Genomic DNA, 13,268 nt, shown 5'->3' with positions numbered 1-13,268 from the left:
ACTGAGAAATTGATTTAAATTATCCTCCTTAGTCTGTTGATTTAATTTCTGTATCGTGTAAGCTCTGCTCCCTGTTCCAAAGAGTAGCCGCTGACCTTAAGCATAGCCTTGACTGGAGTAAAATGAATTCTCTTGATTTGGCCTGGATCTGACACGTTGTGCACTGATGTTGAGTGGATCACCAGAGTGAGTGAGCCAGCAACAAGTTCAGCATTGGAGGGAAGCAATGAGGCGATGCCAAATAGTTGTATTCCCTGCCTGCCAAACCTTATGCTCAGTCAAGAAGGAAGAGCGAGAGGCCTCCTCCTCCAACTCAGGTTCGTCCCACTCAGGCCCCCATTTATAGAGGAAAGCCAAGATCAGATGGGCAACTAAAAATAATTCACAGAACAGCCACTGATAAAGCATTTATATTAATTAGCCAAGATCGCATCCTGCTTCAACTTTCATGACTCAAAACTAGTGGAAAGCTTACCAAACTCTCAGTCTTATAGCAATTCAACCTGTAGCATTCCAATGAAGGGTGCTTTATAAATTTAATAAATAAAGGTCCTGAGAGAGCTGACTGTTTGTTTGTTGAATCTGGAGGTCTAAAGACCTAAAATATATTGGTCTATATCCCTATATCTATATACCTGGAGGTCTAAAACAACAACCCAGTAACAAACCCCTGAAACCCCACATTTTAAAAGGGCATAAGATGTCCTTCCAATCAACCAAAGGCCTGGTTAAAAAGCAACGTTTTTGCTTGGTGCCTAACTGTGCATAATGAAGGTGCCAGGTGAACTTCCCTGGGGAGAGCATTCCACAGACGGGGAGCCACTGCAGAGAAGTCAACAGACACTCAAGGAATAGTTTCGGAGAAAAAGCTTTATTTCTACCATCCATGAACTGGTAGAAGGAGCAAGTGTGATAGTTCACAAACAAGCACGGGTTCACAGTCATTTGCACAGAGCATATATTCCCCTTCCAGTTCCCTCCCCTTTCTCCTCCCCTTCAGAGTCCTGCCTCGAGTTCCCCTGAGCATGAACAGAAAGCTCCTGTCTTGGGACTCTTGGACTCTTGGCACCCTTCCCAGGAAAGGGAGTGAGAAGCCTTGCGTTCAGCATGTCCAAGATGTTGCAACTGAATGAGATAAAAGTCACTTCTCAGGCCTGAGTATTCTTGGCAATGACAGAGCCTATTCATTAGCCTTTTTTGAAGCTCTCTTGTACTGATAAAAGTCACGGTTTGCCTATGAGAAAACAGAGGAAAACTTTAGCTGTGGCTTTTTTAGGAGACAAAAAAGGAATTTTGGACAGTTTTGAGGCCTGGGGTGATTATTGGGGGGGGGGTGACTTCAGCCTAGGCGGGGTCACCTGTCCTCACCTCCTTCATTCCCTCCTCTTAATTTTTGGACAGCTGCCAGGCTCGTCCCAAGCTAGGCTGTATAGGGCTTTAAAGGTTAAAACCAGCACCTTGAACCTGATCCTACATATTACTATTATTCAACTACCAGACTTTTAGAAGACATCTGAAGGCAGCCCTGTTTAGGGAAGCTTTTAATGTTTGGTGTATTACAGTATTTTAATGTTTTTTTGGAAGCCACCCAGGGTGGCTGGGGAAGCCCAGCCAGGTGGGCGGGATATAAATAATAAATCATTATTATTATTATCCTGTACTCCACTGGGAGCCAGTGCCCTGTGGATAGGATTGAGCCCTGTGGAACCCCACATTCAAGGCTCCCGGGAATGAAAAACATTCCCCAACTAACACCGTCTGGAAACGACGTCAGACCTAATCTGACGTGTAAATTAATAATGCAGAGTTTTCAATTGAAAGAATAAGAGCTTTACTGAGTTAAAATAAACTTCTTCCTAAACACCATGTTTCCAAACAGTTTGACTGAGATTGCACACTGCTCACAACTGAGGCAGACTGACTCTGACTGAAACCTAAGAGAGAAGACAGAGGGAAAATGGTTGCCAAGTCCCATGCCAGAGCGACTCAGCAGTGAGCAGTCCGGTCTGGAGAACTTGACTAGGCAGCCCCAATGACTGGCCAGTCCCAGCACTTCCCAGCCTGCTTGGCCTAAAGCCCACTTGAAAGGGATCCAGAAAACCAGTTTCTTTCAAAAGCGCCTGGATCTGGTCCAGAACCTTGCTCAGGAAAGGGAGATGAGAAACTGGCACCGGTGGTTAGTTAGGTTTTCTGAATGCAACCACAACAGCAGCTAGGACTTTATACACACGGAAGTGGAAAGAAGAATTCCCCACCAACGAGGAATGGCTTATGAAGCTGGTGGAAGAGGCTGAAATGGAGAAATTCCCTGCGAAACTAAGAGGACATAAGGAAGAATTGTTCAAGGAAGAATGGAGACCATTGTTATATTATCTGCCATACTAACATCCATACCTGAAGTCAAAGGCAGGATTTGAAATATAAGCAGAGGATTACTGATATACGACTTTAAATTTAATTTAAACATGTTTTTAAAAACAGGTGATAAAAAGTAGTAATAAAACAAACATCAAAAAAGGAGGGGTGCGAAGTCAAGAAGCAATTATGTATTTAGTTGTTTTAAAAAACAACTCTAGTGTTTAGACAAGTGTTTTGGAATATCTTTGGAGAATTAATAAAAAATATTTTTTAAAAATAAATTTAATAATATAGCATCCACCCAGATTCTTAGGAAGCTGATACAATTTTGTTATTTTAACTTTTTTTAATGTTCTGAAGTAAGTTTGTAAACTTTTTTCTGAATGTCCTGCCTTATCTTAAAATAAAGTGCTTTAGGGGTTATTGGCCTAATCAAGTGCTGCATGGATTTTATGAATCAGATTAAATAAATAAGAATAAATAAATTGATAAAGAATAATAAAGCTGCTAAAATGCTAGCCTGGCTTCTGCGCAGACAATTTGTTTATGAGTAGAGAAGTTTCTGCTCAAAGACGAGGAGCAAGTTGGCTCCATGTGCAACAGAAGCTCTCCTTCCCCAGAACATGTCGAAGGGGAAGGGAGAGCCTAAGGCTCAGAGCAACCTTTCTCCCCTCCACCAACCCCAGAGAGCTTCCCTCTGTTGGAGAAGCCTTTCAAAGATGGGGTGGAAATTCACTTGAAGTTTTTATTTTATGGAAAAATAAAAGTTAAAATAATAAAACAGACTCAAATTACCTCAACTTCCTAAGAATCTGGATGGATCCTTAACGAAAATATATTTTTTATAACAATTTAATAAAGTCTCCATAGATATTCCAAAACACCTTTCTTCTTATACAATTTGTAAAAATAAATACATAATTTCTTCTTGACTCCTCACCTCTCCTTTCTCGATGTTTGTTTTTATTACTCCTTTTTATCAGATGTTTTAAAATATATATGCTTTTATTATGTAAGCCCTGATGTCATATTTCAATAATCCTCTGCCTTTGACTTCATGTATGGATGATGGTTTGACAGATAATATATCCAGGGTCTCCATTCTTCCTTAAACAATCCATCATTTTGGATGGTCATTTTGGATGGTAATTTTAGCAGGTAATTTCACCATTTCAGCATATTCCCCCAGTTTCATAAGCCATTGAGGGGGCAACTCCCATCTCTTGCGGGGGTGCAATTAGTGCCAGCACCGTCCGTTAAGAGTTTGGGTGTAATCTTCGATACCTCCCTCTCTATGGAGGCGCAGATTACAGCTATAACAAAGGCGGCATTTTTTCATCTCCGCCAAGCTAAGCAGTTGGCCCCTTATCTCTCTCGCCCTGAGCTAGCCACTGTGATCCACGCGACGGTCACCTCCAGACTGGATTATTGTAACTCGCTCTACGTGGGGCTGCCCTTGAGACTGACCCAGAAACTCCAGCGGGTGCAGAATGCCGCGGCGAGACTCCTTATGGGGTCTTCGCTGCGAGATCACATTCATCCGGTACTATACCAGCTCCACTGGCTCCCGGTGGAGTACAGGATCAGGTTTAAGGTGCTGGTTTTAACCTTTAAAGCCCTATACGGCCTAGGACCCTCGTACCTACGGGACCGCCTCTCCTGGTATGCCCCAACTGAAAGGAGAGTTGGGGTTTTTGGGGGTTTTTTTTGCCAAATTGCTTTAATTGATTTTCCAAATTTCACCACATCAACCACAAATTAAGACAAATTTAATACAAGTGAGCTTACTCACAAATTTAAAAAAATATACAATAAATCAGTAATTATCATTTCTAAAATAAATTACTTTTCATCCTTCTGCATGTGTGAAAGGTCAATATCCTTTATTTGAGCATCCCAAATTCCACTCCTATCTCAGCAGCTAGAGAAAGAAGGAGTGGTGGTTCCAGCTGTTACTGGACAGTCAGCCTGACATGGTCATTCTGCAGTGGTTGTTCAAGGAACACCACAATCAGGATCTCCTAGCCCCCCCTCCCCCAATTATTCCCTCTACCTTATTGAATTTCTTGTTCCACTCAATGGCTTCTGGGTTAATGGTGAACTTTATACCAGCAGACGTCTCACTCCTTATATTCCCAATTTTCACAAGGTCACGAGACTTATTGGGAGACATCACCCAGTTCATAATATCGAAGTCCGCTGGTAGCTCCCAGTTCTCATCCAAGCACAGTCTGCCCCTGGAAGTATTCAGACACCGGATTTCTCTCAAGACAGGGTGAGGCTGGAATGGCAGGGGAAAGCAGCAGCATTAAGAAACTGGGAAGCTACAACAGGCAATTAATCAAGCCAAAATGGGGAAAACACCGGGGCCAGGTGGTCTATCAGCAAAGTACTATAAGAAATTACAAGATTATTTGGCACAACCACTAAAAGATTTAAGATACTTACATTACGCTGATTCTGAAAAAAGATACAGATCTATTATCAGTCAAAAATTATAGGCTGATTTCTCTATTAAATAATGACTATAAGCTGTTTGCAGACCTATTGACAAACAACATGAAAGTGCTATTAATGGATTTAATTCATCAGGACCAGGCTGGTTTTTTACCAGGCCGCCAGATGAAGGATAATATAAGGAATATAATTGATATAATAGAAGATCTGGAGGTTAGAAATGATAGGCAAGCAGTGTTGATTTTTATAGACGCAGAGAAGGCATTTGACCATGTTTCATGGACTTCTACAAAGAAGACTATAGAGATGATGAATTTCAGAGAGTCATTACAGTGGTACCTCAGGTAAAGAACTTAATTCGTTCTGGAGGTCCATTCTTAACCTGACACTGTTCTTAACCTGAGGTACTACTTTAGCTAATGAGGTCTTCCGCTGCCGCCGCACGATTTCTGTTCTTATCCTGAAGCAAAGTTCTTAACCCGAGGTACTATTTCTGGGTTGCCAGAGTCTGTAACCTGTAGCATCTGTAACCTGAAGTGTCTGTAACCTGAGGTACCACTGTACTTAGAGGAATTGACTCAATTTATTCTGACTAACAGGCTATGATGATAGTAAATAATGTAATAAGAGAAAAACTCAAAATAATGAAAGGGACAAGACAGGGATATCCCCAGTCACCATTATTATTTTAGTTTTAGAGACCCTGGTCAGAAGTAGAAGATCAGATGAAGAAATAAAAGGGATAACAGTAGGTTAAAGGTAAAGGTAAAGGGACCCCTGACCATTAGGTCCAGTCCTGACTGACTCTGGAGTTGCGGCGTTCATCTTGCTTTATTGGCAGAGGGAGCCGGCGTACATCTTCCAGGTCGTGTGGCCAGCATGACTAAGCCGCTTCTGGCGAACCAGAGCAGCTCATGGAAACGCCGTTTACCTTCCCTCCGGAGCGGTACCTATTTATCTACTTGCACTTTGACATGCTTTCGAATTGCTAGGTTGGCAGGAGCAGGGACTGAGCAATGGGAGCTCACCCCGTCACGGGGATTCGAACCACCGACCTTCTGATTGGCAAGTCCTAGGCTATGTGGTTTAACCCACAACGCCACCCGCACCCCAACATTAGGTTACAAAGCATATAAACTCAAGGCATTTGCAGATGACCAAGTGGTAACTGTAGAAGACCCCATGGCTAGTAAACCAAGGGTCTTGAACAGATTCTCAAGTTTGGAGAAGTAGCAGGTTTTAAACTAAATAAAGGTAGAACGAAAGTATTGGTGTAAAATGTGAAAGAGCAAAATAAAAAAGACAAAAAACGGAACTGATGATTGAGAAGAAAGTTTAATATTTAGGAGTATGGATAACAGCTATGAACATAAATATTTTTAAGAATAACTACACAGGAGCTTGGAGAGAAATGAAGAAAAACTTAAATTATATATATATATATATATATATATATATATATATATATATATATGCAGGTTTTGGTGTCCTCGGGTGTCTTCCCGTGTAAAAGTTGGGGTGTCTAGGCGACGTTTCGACGAGGTCTCACTCGTCATCTTCAGGCTGGTGCTTTCGGCTTCTTGTTACTGGAACAGAGCAGGATCTCAGTGTTTGAGTTCCTATAAATACTGTAGAGGGGGTGTGGTGTATAGCCTCCAATGTTCTGGGCAGAGAGGAAGTTCCCAGGCTAGTGTGCCTTTTCTTCTTTTGTTCCTTAATTACTTGAGAGATATCTTGAGTGATTTCTTGAGTGATATCCTGAGTACCACTTAGGTGGGTCATTAGGTGTGGATTAGTTGCTAAAGTCTTTGTGTCTTGACCTCTTGAACTTTGTGAAGAGTTTTCCTGAGAAGATGGCTGTACTGTACTTAGTTGTGCTCTGGCTTGGCTTCGTGTATAGGGGCGAGCTGTGGTTTTGTGGCTTGTGTCAGCCAGATCTGTGTAGGGATTGCAGGGGGGTGCAGCATCCGGAGGTGCCACCATGGATTGGCTACTGGATGGTGTCTGTAATTCATCTGTGGAGAGGGTCTGGGTTTGGGTCTGGTGTGGTTGATTGGTGTTGGCGTTCTGTGTGCCTCTGGATCTGGTGTCAGTTTTTGTGGGGAGGGCTAATTTCCAGATGTCTGGCAAGCGGGATGTGTCGTCACGCTTGTTCATGTTGTGAGGGTGTTTCTCTATCTCGATGGCTTCCATGATTATTCTCTTGTGGTGATGTTCCGTGTTAAAGAGCAATTTGGAATCTGCAAAATTAATTTCGTGTCCTGTTTCTTTCATGTGTTGGAAAAGAGAGGAAGTTTTTTCTTCTTTTTTGACGGCATTCTTGTGTTCTGCGATACGTGCATTTATTCGTCTGTTTGTTTGTCCAATGTACGTGGCTGGGCAGACTTTGCAGGGTATTTCATAGATCCCTTGGTTTTCCAACTGGATTTTATCCTTGGGGTTTCTGAGGATATTGGCTATTTTTTGGTTGGTGCAAAAGGCTGTTTTGATATTGTGTTTATGGAGGATTTTGCTAATTTTATCTGTAGTGCCCTTGATATAAGGAAGGAGGGCCATGCCATTGTTTTCTTCTGTGTCTTGGTTTTTGGGGGGTGTTTCCTTTTGGATTAGCTTCGTAATCCTGTTTTGCTGGTATCCATTGGCAATTAACACGTTTGAGAGATTCTGTAACTCAGTTGTCAAGTGGTCTTTGTCAGCCAGGCGTTTGGTTCTGGAGATGAGAGTCTTGGCTACGGAGTTTATTTGTGCAGGGTGGTGGTGTGATTGTGCATGTAAGTAGCGGTTGGTGTGTGTTTTTTTCCGGTAGATAGTGTGTCCTAGGGAGCCATCAGGTTTTTTGTAGATTAGGACGTCAAGGAAGGGAAGTTGGTTGTTGGCTTCTATTTCCATAGTGAATTGTATTTTGGGGTGTAAGTTGTTGAGATGTGTGAGGAAGCTATCCAGTTTTTCCTTCCCGTGTGGCCAAATTACAAAGGTGTCGTCAACATATCTGAGCCAAAACAGGATTACGAAGCTAATCCAAAAGGAAACACCCCCCAAAAACCAAGACACAGAAGAAAACAATGGCATGGCCCTCCTTCCTTATATCAAGGGCACTACAGATAAAATTAGCAAAATCCTCCATAAACACAATATCAAAACAGCCTTTTGCACCAACCAAAAAATAGCCAATATCCTCAGAAACCCCAAGGATAAAATCCAGTTGGAAAACCAAGGGATCTATGAAATACCCTGCAAAGTCTGCCCAGCCACGTACATTGGACAAACAAACAGACGAATAAATGCACGTATCGCAGAACACAAGAATGCCGTCAAAAAAGAAGAAAAAACTTCCTCTCTTTTCCAACACATGAAAGAAACAGGACACGAAATTAATTTTGCAGATTCCAAATTGCTCTTTAACACGGAACATCACCACAAGAGAATAATCATGGAAGCCATCGAGATAGAGAAACACCCTCACAACATGAACAAGCGTGACGACACATCCCGCTTGCCAGACATCTGGAAATTAGCCCTCCCCACAAAAACTGACACCAGATCCAGAGGCACACAGAACGCCAACACCAATCAACCACACCAGACCCAAACCCAGACCCTCTCCACAGATGAATTACAGACACCATCCAGTAGCCAATCCATGGTGGCACCTCCGGATGCTGCACCCCCCTGCAATCCCTACACAGATCTGGCTGACACAAGCCACAAAACCACAGCTCGCCCCTATACACGAAGCCAAGCCAGAGCACAACTAAGTACAGTACAGCCATCTTCTCAGGAAAACTCTTCACAAAGTTCAAGAGGTCAAGACACAAAGACTTTAGCAACTAATCCACACCTAATGACCCACCTAAGTGGTACTCAGGATATCACTCAAGAAATCACTCAAGATATCTCTCAAGTAATTAAGGAACAAAAGAAGAAAAGGCACACTAGCCTGGGAACTTCCTCTCTGCCCAGAACATTGGAGGCTATACACCACACCCCCTCTACAGTATTTATAGGAACTCAAACACTGAGATCCTGCTCTGTTCCAGTAACAAGAAGCCGAAAGCACCAGCCTGAAGATGACGAGTGAGACCTCGTCGAAACGTCGCCTAGACACCCCAACTTTTACACGGGAAGACACCCGAGGACACCAAAACCTGCATTCCTGTACCCGTGAAAATCTACGAAAGCAAATATATATATATATATATATATATGAGATATCTGGAGGGTGGCAGCACGACAACAGGACTTTTCTGTGGTGGCTCCTCGCTTGGGGGATGCTGTCCTTTGCCTTTGTGACAAATCTTTAGGTGCCAGGCGAGAAAGTTATTCTGTAACCAGGATTTGGGTGGATAAAACCATCTCTGGGCATTTTAATGTGCTTTTGGTTTGCTTGTTTTGTTTCTTTCATTTGCTTTTTCTATTCTCATTTTGTATTTTTATTCTGTAAACCACCCTGTGATCTTCAGATGAAAGTTGATATATAAACAGAATAATACTAATATTATTGCTACAGACCCTCCAAAGGTCAAAATGGCACCCAGTTGAGAGGTGCTGGAACTGAGTTCCAGCGAGTTCCCCCTGAAGAAAGCCCTGGGTATAAATAGCAAAATGATCGTTATGGGATGGGACATCCCTATTTTCATCGGAGACATGTTGGAAGGTAAGCTACTATTAGTAATACTAAAAGTAACTATGATATTTTGCAGGTCTATCCACAGTTAGACAGATCAGCATCTGTGTGGACTGCAGGTTGCAAAAAGGGGAAGGAAATACCTGCCACGGCTGTAGCCTTTGGGGTCCCCATTGCTCTCCTTCCTCCACCATCAGCCTCCTCTGGGATCTAGTGGAAAGTGAAGCATGCAAGGCCTGAGCCACAGCTTGAACATGGATGTAAGTGCCATAGCTGTCTAGAGACAGGATTGTCTCACATACCCCTTGGGACACCATCTCCATTTCCTCCTCCTCTCTGCATCTTGTTCGGCCTTTCACAGACAACAGATGCTTTGAATATGAACACTGAAAAGCTTCATCCAAAAAATCTCCAAGAAGATTGGACTGCGATTTATATTTCTCACCTTTGTTGCTCCTTATTCCGGTCTGAATTTCAAAGGACAGAGAACCATGGAGGTGCTGGAAGTAATTTGTAGGGATGTAAAAGCTAAATCTGATTTCTTGCGAAGCTGTTGTGATCCAGACTTTCGCCCCTATTTCCTTCTCATAGATATCGTGTATTACCATGAGTATTATGATAACATGTGCATTGGTTATATAGGAAACAAATACCCCAACTTGTCTCCATAGGAAAAAAGGTTCCCCAGGTCTGATAAATTGTTCTATATTATTTTCTGGTAGTCTTTTTGATAAAGCAATGCAGGTTCCGCTGCTGAGCATCAGAGGTTTCACAGCGCTCACAAATCTTTCTCCACTGTCATTGTCTGGAGTGAAGAGGCCAATCCACGTCCATCCAAAATACAGGAGTAATTCAACAATCCCCTGGTACTGACTTTCCTCTTTGGGACTCATCCGGTAGACAAAAGGGAACAGGGTTTTACCTTCGAGAACCTGGGCAGTGAAGCCATGACTGATCTAGCAAGGAAAGCAAAAGATCAACAATTTATTTTACTTTCAGCACAACAGATATTTAATTATCTGAAATGACTGATATCTAAATCTCTGCTGGCTGAGGCTGTTGGGAGTTTTAGTCTGAAACATCTGGAGGTGACAAGTTGGTGAAGGCTCAGTTTTGAAAAAGGGATGTAGCATCCATAGCTCAGGATTTTCCCATTTTTAAAAATATCCCCACTTGACCCCTCCAAAGGGAAAGTAGAATCTTACGCAGCTGAAATTCTCTTTCCCTCCATGCTCTCCCACTACTTACCTGTGGGATTTTGTAGATGCCTGACAAGGCTGAAATCACTCTTGAGATGACAGTATTGCCTCTTTCAAGAACAGCCAGCAGGTGATTCTGTTCTCCACAGTGATAATTGGGAATATGGCATCCACTGCCTGCAAGCAGCTCTAGCATGGCGTCCGAAGTCATCCTTGCATCGAAATAGTTCTCATAGATGTTGTAGCCCAGGGTGATGTTGGGTAAGAGCCTGAGATCCTGGTTGATCTCTTGGATGGTGAGCAGGAAAGACAACATGTGCCAGTAGAACCTAGCTGCCTCCCTGCAATAAAGGAATTCTTTAAAAAGAGTGAAACTGGCATTCGTATTAATGGGGTTGGGGACATTATATGATCCACAAAGATTAATATTTGTTTGTTTCTTTGTTTATCCATCCTTTTGCATCGACATCAAACCTTTTCCTGTCTAGCATAAAATAAAAATTTGGAAATCTCTGCTCCATAACCGGAGCTTTGATGCAAACAGCACACAGCTGTTCAACAGTGGAACAGACTCCCTCCGAAGGTGACCATGTGTCATGGATGCTCCAGGTGAGATTCCTCCAGGTCCCTTCCATCTCTACAACTCTATGATTCTTTTCTACTGTGTTTCTATGAGTAGGAAATTAAGGCGGCCCTCAAAATTTGAGATATACTGGGAAGCTGCTCCCTAGGTTGCTTTTCCTGCAGTGGTCTTTGGCGCCTTCCAAGGGGCTAGACTACAGGTAGATAAGAGACAATTTTATTGAAAGAGAGGAAGCACCAAATACTTCAGTACACTTTTACTTAGAAATGAGGCCTGGTGGCTTTCAGGTTTGAGTGTGTAGTAGAATTTATAATTTTGCTCATATTTTTCATCACTGACTCCACCAATGAGGACACCCCCTGGTCTGTATTATTTTACATAATCATTTTATTTGAAGCATATCATTCCTGTTCTTCGCCCATAAAAATCCAGCCATTTTCAGGAGTTTCTTAAAACGCTTCTAATTTTTTTTAAAAAATGACAGAAAGGGGAAAGTGCTGGGATTGGAGGAGGAAACCTTTAATGTAGCTGAGACAGATTTACCCATGATGGGCTGTAGGTCTCCCGTTGCATTGTGTAAAGAGATTTGTGCTAAGGTTGTTCACAAATGACCCAAATAGAATAAACATAAAATAATCATAGCAGCTTGGAAATTGCTTGAGTTTCATGCCACCCTCTGGCTTAGGAAGAAACCTCAAACACCTCACTACTTTGAAATGAGGCCAGTTGTGTGTGGTCAAAAAAGGAATAATTCCTTTTCACATTTTAGAGATCTAAGTCCACTTACAAGGAACTCCCCTGACATATTATTTTATTTATCCTTTCAATTAAAGCACATCTTTCCTGCTCTTCAGCTACGAAAGGTCCCCAAGAGGCTCTTAAAATTCCATGTGCAAAACTGTAGCATTCCTTAATGACAGTTTATGAATGGTCCAAATGGAATAATATTGCATAAAACCTTTAAGCCTTGGAAATTGTCTGAGTTTCATGGCATCCCGCAGGTGGGGAAATTCAGTGCATCCTTTTGAACCCTTACCAGATTTCTTGCATTCTTCTAAAAGCAACACAGAGGAATAGGTACAGGATTGTTTTACTTAGGAAGACAGAGGGAACAAGGAAATTGGAGAGGTTTGTGTGGAATCTTCTCCTGGACGACCCAGCTCCCATCAGCCCCAGCCAGCAAGACCAATGGTCAGGGCAGGGCAGTCCTGCAACATCAGCCCTTGGCTCCCCAGCCCTGAGAAAGGGGCTATTTCCTATTTCAACCATTGCAAGGACTGGAGGACCATGAAACCCAGCCGCATATGATCTTACATACACTTCATTCCTGGCGAAGGGTGTCTGAGTAAAGTTGTATGGAGTTGTCTCAATAAGGCGTTTTGGAGAGATGATCCCACTGATGAGAAAGTGTCCAGGCCGGTAGTAATTGCGAGCATCCGTTTCATCCCTGACCAGATTCAAGGGGCATTTCGCCTTGTGGTTCCCGCAGACTCCAAAGGGCATCATGAGCAGCAGAAGCAGGGATCTCATTCTGGCTCTGCCTCCTCCTCCTCTTACCTACCAAGGAGGCAAAGCAGAAGAACCCAAAGACTCTTGCAAGGCCAGACTGCCTGGGCTTTCCCAATCTGGGTGGTTTTCAACTCTACCTTCAGAGCTCGGAAGCCCAAGGCAGGCACACCCCTCTTTCGCCAGCTCTGCATCTTGACACAGTCTGTCTCCAACACAGGAAAGATTCTCTGCACCAACTTTTTCTTTCCCAGTCACAGTGCAATTAATATTGCCATGCTGTTGTTGCTTTCCGAGTCTTGTGCTACCCCCAGAAATATCTCCTGAGCTTTCAGAAGATGAGATGACTATAATTTTGATTATTCCAAGTGGAATAAGTTTCACCACAATAACTTTCTGGAGTCTTGAATGGCTCAAGCGGCAGGTGCAGAGCTGGAGAAAAACATGTTGAACAGAAGTCAAGGGGTGTGTTTGGGAGTTGGAAGTTTGGCCTGAACCTTGCTCCCAAGGACCAAAGAAGAGCCCTGAAGCTGGATCCGAC

The 13,268-nt window shown here is 42.8% G+C and overlaps 1 protein-coding gene across 1 annotated transcript; it reads right to left on the bottom strand.

The window, feature by feature from the left end:
- Nucleotides 1–1,180: 1,180 nt before the first annotated feature.
- LOC309327060 (vomeronasal type-2 receptor 26-like) lies at nucleotides 1,181–13,268 on the bottom strand (the record flags this gene model as incomplete). The annotated part of the gene is made up of 5 exons (XM_081836093.1): nucleotides 12,540–13,268; nucleotides 10,688–10,979; nucleotides 10,093–10,395; nucleotides 4,412–4,639; nucleotides 1,181–1,234 (listed from the first exon to the last, which is right to left on the bottom strand). Exons 1-5 carry the CDS (start codon nucleotides 12,749–12,751, stop codon nucleotides 1,181–1,183), a joined length of 1,089 nt encoding a protein of 362 aa, XP_081692219.1. The 5' UTR covers nucleotides 12,752–13,268.

Source organism: Podarcis erhardii, assembly GCF_964252035.2.
Source record: "Podarcis erhardii genome assembly, chromosome: 13".
Lineage (NCBI taxonomy): Eukaryota > Metazoa > Chordata > Lepidosauria > Squamata > Lacertidae > Podarcis > Podarcis erhardii.
Note: the sequence above shows the minus strand (reverse complement) of the source record. Positions and strands in the feature narration are given on the sequence as shown.